General features: G+C 44.7%; 1 protein-coding gene across 1 annotated transcript; it reads right to left on the bottom strand.

The window, feature by feature from the left end:
- Positions 1-456: 456 nt before the first annotated feature.
- Positions 457-10308, bottom strand: LOC128832956 (olfactory receptor 52P1-like). Its single transcript, XM_054020696.1, has 2 exons — positions 10183-10308; positions 457-4563 (listed from the first exon to the last, which is right to left on the bottom strand). Exon 2 carries the CDS (start codon positions 4517-4519, stop codon positions 3548-3550), a length of 972 nt encoding a protein of 323 aa, XP_053876671.1. The 5' UTR covers positions 4520-4563; positions 10183-10308; the 3' UTR covers positions 457-3547.
- Positions 10309-12351: the final 2043 nt, after the last annotated feature.

The following is a 12351-nucleotide window of genomic DNA, read 5'->3' as shown; positions in this document are numbered from 1 at the left end:
ACGACCCCGAATCAAGAGGTAGCCATGCAGGACTGCAGTCTCTGTACTGGGAGTAGCTTGCAGCACCCAGTCAAATTTAGGGTGACCAGATCTAAGATATTGGGACACATGTGGTGATATACCGTACCATACATAAACGTAAAAAAAAGATATTAATGGTAATGGTATATGCATAACCTCAACAATTGCCATATAACATTATTAACACAGTATATTGTAGACATAAATTGATAATTAACCCATTGTATTAATTAAAAACTGGTTTGATCATATGATCCTTATTATCTAGTTTTCATTTCATAACTCACCAAGGCATAATTACATATTAAAACCCATCTTAAATGGTAATTAATGCTGAGTAGTTATAATCCATATTTAAACATACTGATTTGTTTGTACACTAAACAAATAACACAGGTAAAGGGTAAGGTTCTTTATTCAGTAAATAAACCAACTTCACAATTTGCATACCTGTCAGATGTGCAGGCAGTCTCATACTTCTTTGACAACTTTGCCATAGTCATGACTTGTTTTTGGGAAATCACAAAGCAGTAAAAATCTTTGCAACTCATCCGCACATTCATTTTGACAAGGGCTGCACACCGCACCAAATCTATGCCCCTTCGATTATGGACACTGGTCCATGCATCTCTCATGATTAAAAATACATGCTCTGTGTATGAGTTCCTGACTGGTATACTGTGCACGTATGATAACAGCTTTGTCGTGTTCAGTAATTCAGTGTTACTGTCCTTATTTCTCAACACTTAAGACCAGAGTTCCCCAACTGAGTATTTGCCAGGCTCCAACTTGGATTTGATGACACAGCACACAGTCAACCTGTGGAACTCCTTGCCTGAGGAGGTTGCGAAGGCTAGGACTATAACAGGGTTTAAAAGAGAACTAGATAAATTCATGGAGGTTAAGTTCATTAATGGCTATTAGCCAGGATGGGTAAGGAATGGTGTCCCTAGCCTCTGTTTGTCAGAGGATGGTGATGGATGGCAGGAGAGAGATCACTTGATCATTACCTGTTAGGTTCACTCCCTCTGGGGCACCTGGCATTGGCCACTGTCAGAAGACAGGATAATGGGCTGGATGGACCTTCGGTCTGACCCAGTAGGGCCGTTCTTATGTTCTTATATTCACCTTACACAGAAAGCGGGCTCCCCAAAGTCACAGATTGCAGTTTTATCAATTATATGATGATGTCACAAGTTACATATCTTGTTACACATCACTAAATTCCAACCCATCAGTTTGTCCCAGTTCCCCAGTGTAAATGGGGAACTACTGCAGGGAACTTTCCTGGCTTCTACATTGCCCCAGGGGAATTGACTAGTGAAACGGTCTGAGTCCCCACTCACAATCACTTTACCCAGAAGCCTGCCTGACCTCAAGGACTCTCCCTCGACTCTCCTGTGTGGCAGAGTCCTTGTAATGGCAACACAGCTGGGCCCAGGACACCTGGGAGGCCAAAACCCCAGTTTCATCATGGTCACTTACTAGAGGGGCTAGGATTTCCTCACTCTGGGTTACTCTCTCCACCCCGGATGCTTCCCTGACCCACTGATCACTAAATTAAATTGTAACCAAATATAATTTATTAAACAGCAACTATAAGACAAATAAGGAAAATATGGGAATGGTTCAAGGAAACAAGGAACCTGCTCTGTAGGCACGGGCACATCACTATCAGTTCCTCTCATGTCCCAGGCCTCCTGCCTGGTTCTGTCCCCACAGCTGCCCCCTGGAGCTCAGCCTTGGTTCCAAGTTGGCACAGTTGGTTTTTGCCATCACCGTTCGCAGTTTTGGTCTGCTCCAGCTGCAGCTCCTCAGAGCCGCCTCAGCACCGCTGCTCTGCCTCCAGCCCAGGTTTAGGTGGGCAGGTTTGCCAGTTTTCTACTGAATTAATAGCCCCAAATCACTTAAAAACGAATCCCAAAGTAGCCCACTCTATTTCTTGAAGCAAAGGTTGTTATTTTTTCATTAATACATTGGTCTGTATATTGAATTACAAATAAAAGCTTTCATTAGATACCTACTAAAAGTTTGATTTTTAAAAAACCTACAAGCTGCAACAGGAGTTTGTCCACTTTACCAATGAAGCTATGAGATGACAATTACATTCAAAATCAAACACACAGTACTGGTACTTGTATCCCGATTGAGGGTTGGCAGGCGTTTCAAATAAAAAATGGTGAATAATGGTGTTAAAAATAGGCCAGAAGTAGCCCAAAACAAAGCAGTGACCAGTGCAATCATTTCTTACATTGGTGCAAACTCTTCACAACAGATTTGGCATCCTTGCATCTATGCACTAACAGGAACAGTGTATTCTAAATGTTTTCTGAAAGTTCCGGTTGCATCTTGTTGCACAGTTTTGTTTTTATAAAGTTCATCTGAGAAAACAGTCTGTCAGCTGTAACGTTCCCAAAAGGTAGCAACAGCAATGCAAGAGCAAACAAGTCAAGTTAACTAAAGTCTTTGTCCTCTGTGGCATCCATGTGTTTGAGACCTTCACCTTAAAAGTGCTTTACTTGGTTGTTCAGAGAGTGAGGCCAAGAACCATAGGCATAACTCTCCACCATTGCTCCAACTGTCCAAGGTCTCCACAAAGCAATGGTAAAAATCAGATATCAGCCAATCTAGGTCCTGAAGGATTTAGTACTGCAGGCAATTTAATCACCTGGACATTTCATGGAAATCTCTGTTTCATGTATTTTACAAATTCCAAGATGAAATCTCGACACCTACTTTTGATGTCTTTCCCAACAGGAATAGTTAGTGTGTGTTTTGAAATTTCCAGCTGAAAGGGACTCCAAAATCGACTGTACAAAGCGGTAAGTTATTTGACTCCAAGGTGATGTTGTAGTTTAACAAAGCAGTCTGTAACTCAGGGTTTTCAGAACTTCCAGCAGGGGCAACGTAACTATTTTACTCCAGGCAGGAATTAATCAATGGGAACACGGCAATTCTGTCTGATCAAGGATTAAATGCAAATTCAGCATGCTCTTGTCTAACACTACAGTTTATTAGATTGAGGCACATACAGACATGAGCAATAGGTCTAGAACATCACAGCTATTGACCTAACACATGGAACAGTATTGAATAATAAACAGAAGGTTTGCAGTTCCTGTTGGTCACCCACTGGAGAGAAATGGTGTCAGAAAAAGTTCTCTCAAAATGGCTTCAGAGGACTGCTCCAAAGTGCAATATATTAGCTAATTTTTAATAAAATTTTATAACTTCTACAAAACACAGTGACCCCTACTGGATCATCACACCCATTTATCTTCTCTCATTCTCACTTATTTACTTGTCTGTCCACTCCTCCTATCGCAATTAGCAGAAACTCCCTGCTAGATTTTGACCTTGCATCTAAAAGCCTGGTTTCCAATCAACACTTAACTATATGGTGTTCTATATTATTAATTCATTGTGGCCAGTGAACATCACATGGTTGCAATTAGCTTGATCACATTCTGGGGTTAACACCCCTCAAATCCAGGGTAACATAGTACATTTCCAAAACCCTCTTTTCTCATGCAGGTTTAAAGTCAGTACCACAAAATGAGTATATTCTGCAGATGTATTTGAGCACTTTGTCACGAAGCTCTTTGGTTTTGACCCCATAAATGATAGGGTTGAGCATGGGGGGAATGAGGTAATTGAGATTCGACAAGATGATGTGAACATGCGGAGCGATGCCATGACCAAACCTGTGTGTCAGAGTAGAGAAGAGTCCAACAGGATAAGCCATCAGTAGTGCACAGATGTGGGCTGTGCAGGTGTTGAGGGCTTTCTGGTGGGCTTCTTCAGAGGAGATTCTGAGAACGGCCCTGATGATCAGACCGTAGGACAGGCCAATGAGTGTCAGGTCAAACCCAATGATTACAAATGCCATCACCAAGCCGTACGCTCTACTGGCTGTGATGTCCCCACACGACATCTTTGCCACAGCTATGTGGTCACAGTACGTATGGGGGATAATGTGGTTGGCACAGAATGGCTGCCCGCTCAGAAGCAGGGGCATAGGCAGAATGAAGAGAACAGCTCTGATCATACCCAGTAGCCCTAGCTTAGCTATTCGTGCGTTGGTGAGGATGGTGGCGTATCTTAGAGGGTTACATATGGCAACATAGCGATCAAAGGCCATTGTCACTAGGATGGCTGAGTGCATAGTAGAAACTGCGTGAAAGAAGAACATCTGGGTGAGGCAGCCATTCATAGTAATGCTTTTCAAATTGAACCAAAATATACACAGTGTCTTTGGCATGAAGGAGGTAGATGTAGTGATGTCTGTGAGTGCCAGCATGCAGAGCAACAGGTACATTGGCTTGTGCAGGGTCTGTTCTTTGCCTACAATAAACAGAACTGTGAAATTTCCCAACAGGCCCATAATGTAGAAAATAGAGAAAGGGATGGAAATCCAGATGTGGGCAGCTTCCAGACCAGGGATGCCGGTTAGGATGAAGATTGAGGAGTCAGAGGTGGTGAAGTTGAAATTTTCCATGAGGTGACCGATGAGTCGATCAGGCTCAGAAATGCTCCAAGTTCCTGTGAAGGAAGAGAAGCACAGTGAGGGGGATTACACAGTTTATAACAAAAGTATAGTAACTATTTTATAGTTATTAACAATCAAGAAAGGGGGTTAACCAGTGAGATGGCAAGATTTACAGATGGCACCACATTATTTTGTCCAGATTCAACTCCAGAAAAGCCCTTAGAGGGAGGTAACCAATCTGGTGAATGGGCAATATGCTGGCAGATGAACTTTGGTGTCATTAACTGCAATGTTTTTGCCCATTCGAGGGAAAAGCTTGAACACCTCAAACACCTAACAAGGTTCTAATTTAAACATATGAGCCCAGGGCAGGGATCTGGGTGTCATGGTACACAGCTCCAGGAAACCATAACCACAGTGCAAACATGGACAGAAACTAAGCAAAGTACTGGGATCCAGGAAGAGTGGGATGGGAAATTGTGCCGAAAATACGTCATGAGGTCAGTCAAGTCAATATTACATGCTCTTCTGGACTCCTCTGTGTAGTACTGGGCACCCTTCTCACACAGGGTATTGCAGAGCTAGAGGGATTGAGGCAAGGGCAACGAGAATGCAGAAGGACCCTTAGAAACTATCATATAGAGAGTGTTTGAAAACACTGGGATTGTTACCTTACAAAGGAGATAAATTAAAGGGGACATGAGAAAATTCTGTAACATACTGACTGGTACAGAGTACATTGAGAATGTGTTCCCCCTGTCTTATAACACAAGATCAAGACTGCATTTATTTACACTAAAATGTGGCAAATTCAAACTCTCAAATACTGACTGTCAGATAAGTAGTTGAGGCCATGAGTTAAGGAAGAATCAGAAAGAATGTGGGCATAGTGAGACTATTCAGTTACAATTTTTACAGCTAAATAAATATTTTGAAAATCTATACGCCCATGTGTTTCAGGGCACAAGCCAATCTCTAGGTGTCAGGCTTTAGGGTTACAGTATCATCGCGGTCAAGTCACACACACACACCCCATCAGTCTACTGCTTGGTTTCTTACACCTCCTTCTGCAGCACCTGTGGCTGTCACTGTCAGAGAGAGGACACTGGACTAGATGGACCATAGGTCTGATCCACAAGGCCATTCCTACATTGGAAATGAGCAAAGTTTCCCCCCTGGAAACAGACATTGTCATGCTGAGTTATAACTTTGTGCTCTGCAGAATGGGGATGAAGAGCACAAGGGTCCTGGTATTTAGGGCTACAGGTTTGAACCTCTGTTACTTCCTCTGTTTCATTTGGTGAGGCACTTTCTGTAACAAAAGAAGTCGTACAGATGCCTGTCTTGGCATTTGCCCCTTGCGTGTGATATATCTCACCGGTGAGACACAGTCACCGATTCTCCCTCAGCCAAGGGAGCAGGTGTAACAAGAGGCACCTCACCCACTGCAGAGGAAGAGCTGTGGGGACCATGGGGTGTCTCTGAGATTGCAGGATCCAGGTGTAACAATGCTGCCTCTGGCAGGACACAACTGAGAGTATCAATTCAGGACAAATTGCTTAGAGCGGGGCAGTCAGAGCCAATTTCCCAGTATCGCCACCAGCATCGCTCCTTATGGGGATGACTGGTTGTCATGGAGTGTTTGGGAGTTAGGGCCCTGCACCCCCCCACTTCCTGCGATTCACCGTGACTCTCAGCCAGCCAGTAAAACAGAAGGTTTATTAGACAACAGGAATGCAGTCTAATACAGAGCTTGTAGCTACAGAGAACAGCAGCCCCTCAGTCAGGTCCATCTTGGGCCTCCCTCCATTTCCCCAGCCAGCGCCAAACTGAAACCCCCTCTAGCAGTCTACCCCAGGCACACCCACAGCTCCTCCTCCAGCCTTTGTCTAGTTTACCGGTGTGACGTTATTGACATAATCTGTAACTGTATAGGTCACTGTTGTGACAACTGTTATATATTTGCAGCAAATATTGTATAAAGGTTGTCATGTAAGGGGTCCTTGGAGAGGTTATGGTTTGCTGGTTATGATTATGCTGTCTATAGGTGTGTATCATTTTTATAGTTGAAGTTATGAATATTGGCTCTGTACTGTCTGTATTTCAAACTTATGCTATGCTTCTGGGTGACACCCCAGACAAGTTGGTGTCAGCTCTGCGTAGCCTGCTTGATGGCCCATTAAGGACCATCAGCTATGCAATTGAGTCATTGAGAGAAGGCAGATACACCTTGTGACTCAGCAAAGTATGCAGGGACTGGCCCATGTGACTCCAAACTCCATTTTGCTGTAATTTTCCACAGTAAGAACAAATAGGTGTTCTTACACCTGGAAAAAAAACTATAAAAGGCTGATGCCTCATCTCCATCTTGTCTTCAGTCCTGCTTCATACCTCTGGAGGAACTTTACTACCCTGAAGCTTTGAACCAAAAACTGAAGGACCCAGCCCATTTGGGAATGTACTCCAGAGACTTGATTTGAACCTGCAGTTTATTCCATCACTGCTACAAGCCTGAACCAAGAACTTTGCCATTACTATATGTAATTGATTCCATTTAACAGATTCTAACTGTCATCTATATCATTTTCCTTTTATGAATAAACCTTTAGATTTTAGATTCTAAAGGATTGGCACCAGTGTGATTTCTGGGTAAGATCTGATTTGTATATTGACATGGGTCTGGGGCTTGGTCCTTTGGGATCGAGAGAATTTTTTTTCTTTTACTGGGTATTGGTTTTTATAACCATTTGTCCCCATAATGAGTGGCACTGGTGGTGATACTAGGAAACTGGAGTGTCTAAGGGAATTGCTTGTATGACTTGTGGTTAGCCAGTGGGATAAAACTAAAGTCCTCTCTGTCTGGCTGGTTTGGTGTGCCTGAGAGGTGGAAAATCCCCAGCCTTGGGCTGTAACTTCTCTGCTCTAAGCAATTTGTCCTGAATTGGCACTCTCAGTTGGGCCCTGCCAGAACCAACATTGTTACACTCCAATCAGTGCAAATTTCTTTCCTGGTGTGCCACTCCCGCAATGTGGGGGAGCACAGTGCATACTTTTACCAAAGTTTCCCACCCACCCCCCACCACCACCTTCCCAGACACTTCACTTAACAGCATCCTGGGTTTAAATTAAAACACCAAACAAGTTTATGAATGACACCTTGAGTTTCTCAGGTTTACACACATAGGTTAGAAGTCCCTTTCGCCGGGGTCCAGCACTTCCCCTCATTCAGGCTTATTTCCTCCGGTGTTTCCAGTCCTCTTGTGTGGAGAATGAAGAACCAGCGATGATGTCACTCCCAGATTTATATAACTTTTGTATATAGTGGGAACCCTTTCTTTCAAAACTTTGTACTTTTCCCACAAATCGGTCTGGGAAGCAACTCCGCAAAACAGAGTGCAGAACTATGTGGTCTAGTCACATGCCCTTGTAGAGTCATAGCAACTATTACTTATAGGCTGTCTGCACCATTCTCAGGAAGCTTCCTAAGGTCTATTTTCTTCCCTATTGGCTCATTTCTCTGAATAGGCCCTTCCCAACCAGATACCTAGACTGAAGGCATCTTGCCTAATGAGAAATAGGTGGTGAAGTGTCACACAAAGATCAGTTGTTCTTTCTACCAGTGAAATACCTGAAGTTACATAGCAACAACACCAGTTGGAAATAAAGCTGAGTAAACGTTGTGACACCCAGGCTGCAGTTCTGTGGCTTGCCAGGGCAAGGAGACCCATAGACCAGCACAAATGTACTCAGGGCCAGGAAAGTTCCCAGCGCTGGCCTTGGACCAACAATTACAAAGAAAAACATAATTTCAGCAGCACTGCCCACCTGGCATGTATATACCGCTCCCTGTCCCCAACACACCCAGCTCTGCCTCTCTGTTCCTGTATAACCACTGCCTGTCCTCACAACCCTCAGTGCTTCCCGATTCTCTGTGTGCACACCCTGCTTTCCTCTACTACTCTCAGCACTGCCCACCTGCCCATGTACACCCCGCTTCCTTCATCCATAACTCCTGGTGCTGGCTACTTGTCCATGTAGGTCTCCAACCCCCACAACTTCCAGCCCTGCTACACAGTGCTGCCCATCACCCCACACCAAAAACAAGAGCAAGACCTCACAGAGGCAGCTCACAGAAATATCTCCTCAGACTAGGTTAAACTCAGTGTCTGCCTGCACTGGGGAAAAGGGGGGAATCAGCCTGGACTGCCTTTCTGGGGGTAAAGGGAACCCCAGCAGCAGCTCAGCCTGTGCAGGGAAGGAGAGAGGGACAGACCCGGTGGGAGGGAGAGAGGACGTGGAGACTAAAAATAGCCAGCATGAGTAACTCTTTCTCAAAACAACACAAAGCTTTGATATATTGCAGCCTGTTAGAAACCCAGACACCCCTTCCTGAGGCTGCTTTTCCATGTTGGCAATTGCTGGCATTACCACGAGGCTGCAGAGGGACGGTCGAGATGGGGGACGGTGGCAGATGCAATCTGGCACAATGTGGTCTACGTTATGTTACAGTCTGAGACACACACGCACACACACTGGTTGTAGGAGAACTTGTGATGCCTCTTTGGTCTGTGCATTAGGCAGGACGTTCATTCCCGATTTCACGCAGTTCAGGACTCCGAGCCACTGTGATCTGGATAGTGCACATCCCCATGCATCTCCACACAGTCTGTGTTCCTGGACCTCCCCAGGGTTAGATTTCTACACCGCCTGATTCCTCTAAGGCAGAAACATGCTTTTTTTTTTTTTTTTTTTACTGCCTTTTGGTGCTTATCGAACCGGAGATGCGGGGTCACAGAGAGAGGAGACCCCTCTCCTGCCCTAATTTTTTTTTATCCTGCTTGATCTGAACCTCTAAACCTCTAAGTCAGATTTCAGGAACTCTGCCGTCAGTTCTTCTTTGGTCCAAATGAGCTCACCCATCCTTAGAGGCCACAGGACTATTCCATCTGAAGTCACTGGAGGCTCATGGCCAGCGTAAACCAGGCCATTTATGTAAGTCCCTACAGGTGGATTTAGGGTGAACTCCTGGCCATGTTGGGAGCTTTGCCATTGATCTCACTGAAATCAAGATTTCCCAGTTAGTGTTTAATTATAGGCTCCCAGCTGTGAAAATCACAGCTTTGAGTACTGCTCCAGAGAGCGCTATTTTGTTAGGGTGCGGAAAGAGTCCCCTATGTTGATATTACATTCTTATTTTGTTCTCAGGAAGGCCAGTGTCAATCAGGAGTGAGCCAGAGAAGGCAGAATGTCAGAGCAGAATTTTGCCAGTGTGTGGCCCATTCTTTTTGTGAACTCTCTGGTAACACAGATACCCACTGCAGAGACTTTTCCTGCAGTTCCCAACAGGGCAGTGGGTTACTGAACTGGAAATCTTGAATGAATCAGAGGATAACCGACATAAACTAAAAAAAAAAAAAAAAGAGGAATCTACTGCAACAAATAGAAGGACACTAAGACACAAGGAACTGTCCTTAAAAACAAATATTTGTCTAAACTATTTCTAATACATCTGTAGTTCCAATTTTACCAGATAAATCCACTCATGTTTCTGACACTACTAAACATGTCAAGTCACTGTGCAGGTGAATTCCTGCCCAGATGGTCCCTGACTTGAACCTCGAAATTTTCCTGAGTCCTTAACTCTAATTTTAATGCAGAAACAAGCAACTTACCAAAATCCTGTTCAACAGAGGGTGCTAATCAGTATACGAACCTCACATGCCTGACACTCGGCGTGCCAGACAGCGACCTTTATGATTCTACTGAACAGTCCCTGCAGACTTTCCAGTTGGCCTGGACTCCCGGACAATTCCCTCGGCTCTATGAGCAGCGGGAAGAGCAGAAAATAGACTCTGGAGAACTTCAGCTTGAGAGCCTCCCCCAGGAGTGGAGAATTATTGGCCAATAATAAGGACTCAGATTGTTAAGGCAACCTGAGTATTGAAACTGTGCAATGTACTGCCAACTGCACTGTGTGTGGTAATTCTGCCAGAACAGGGCCGGCTCTAGGAATTTGGCTGCCGCAAGCAGCCAAACAAAAACAAACAAACAAAAAAAGCCGCGATCGCGATCTGCGGCAGCAATTCGGCGGAAGGTCCTTCGCTCCGAGCAGGAGAGGCCGCCTCAAGCACCTGCTTGGTAAGCTGGTGCATGGAGCCGGCCCTGTGCCAGAAGATACAGGACCAAAATTGATTGTAGCCGCGTACACGCTGCATACCGCCCATACAATTGTAATATCTCATCCATTAGTCTCTGAAAAGTCAGTGCCACTCCACATAAGCCAAATGACGGGATCCTGAATTGATGAAAGCCAAAGCGTGAGAAAAGCTTTCTTCTCCCAGGATTCTGGCGTCAAAGGTATTTGCCCGTATCCCTTTGTGAGGTCTAAAGTGGATATATATTTGGCAGCTGAAACTCTTCTAAGTGTTCATCTATTCTCTGCATCAAGGAAGCATCAAATGTCAATACTGTGTTGATCTTTCAGAAATTGATGCAGAAACGGGTTGTGCTATCCTGGGTCAGAAGTAGTACACTGGGAAATCGCCGCTCATTGTGAGATTCCGTCACCACTCTCAGGGACAAAATGACCTGCAGTTCATCTCGCATGGTTTCCCACATTCCATGACGGAACAGACATGGAATTTGTCTGATGTGTTGCCCTGGTGCCATTTCACTCTGGTGGTATTCTAGTTAGGCGTTCCCTGCTGGGGTGAGAACACAGTGGTAAAGGAATCAAACAACTGCTATATCTGGATCTTTTGTTCAGGGTACATTCCCTCTCCCATGCTTCTGCCACAGCTGCCTGGGGGCCTAATTTTGGCTCTGGTATGAGTGCGATGGGTTGTCAGCCACGGGGTTCACTCTGGGAGCCGTGGGAACTGGTGCAGCCCTCTAATCACCCAGCTGGGCTGGCCTTTTTTCACAGTGCATAGCTGGTGATTCATCATCTTGAGACCCCGTTATCACCCAACACAACCCTAGATGGCACCACACACCCAAGCTGAGCTACCCGGCAGCTTAGCTAAGCCACCCAAGTACAAACAACAGAGATCAACCAATTTCCCAGCTCCCCAGACTCAGACCCCACACTGGAGTATAAACCCAAAATTATACTCTCTTGCCCTGCACAGGGATCTGTAGAATGTAAGCCCATTAAAAGAACTCTCCCTCCCCTCGATCACTCAAAAATCTATTTTCTGCCCATTCTTCAACAAACTGAACGCTTCAATAAACCTTCATTACAGAGGCTCCGACAGCCCCAACAAATTCCTGAGAAGTACTCCCGTGGAGTTTTCACAGCAGATACGTTTTCCCATCTGTATGCCTATCTCATGTACTTTAAACTAGAGAATCCCAGTTTCACTGAAAATGTCTTCTGACCCTCTATGTGAGCATGGTGTGTGCCAGGCTGTGAAAAGAAAGTAAAAAAGCCCTCTGGTGTGTGAAAAATACTGTTGCTGTACAGTTTATTTGGAAGGCCTCAACTAAAACCAAATTTAAGGTAACAGCTTTTAATTTCATTTTAATTTAATTAGGGGTTTTTTGTGAAGGCTTCATCATATTGTGGAACAAATTCCATAATTCCAGCATGTTTCCACAGTTTGCTGATTCTTCTCTCTCATCCTGCCCCTGCAGTGCTACTCCTTGCTTAGCCAGGTAAAGCAGTACATTGGTGATTCTTGCACTATAGACTCTGTTTACATCTAACACCCTCTTGTGAGAATTTGACAACTTTGCTACTATACAGCCCACTTCTTTGGCTGTTTGAAAAAAAAATGCCGCCTTTCAGAGCAGTGCTTTTGTATGGCAAATGGTACCTGTTTCTGAAGCTCTTTTCCTAT

This window comes from Malaclemys terrapin, chromosome 1, assembly GCF_027887155.1.
Source record: "Malaclemys terrapin pileata isolate rMalTer1 chromosome 1, rMalTer1.hap1, whole genome shotgun sequence".
Classification (NCBI taxonomy): domain Eukaryota; kingdom Metazoa; phylum Chordata; order Testudines; family Emydidae; genus Malaclemys; species Malaclemys terrapin.
This window is presented reverse-complemented; position numbering and strand designations above follow the sequence as displayed.

Coding starts and splice junctions, on each gene's coding strand:
- LOC128832956 (XM_054020696.1), bottom strand. CDS start 4,519: ATGGAAAATTTCAACTTCACCACCTCTGACTCCTCAATCTTCATCCTA.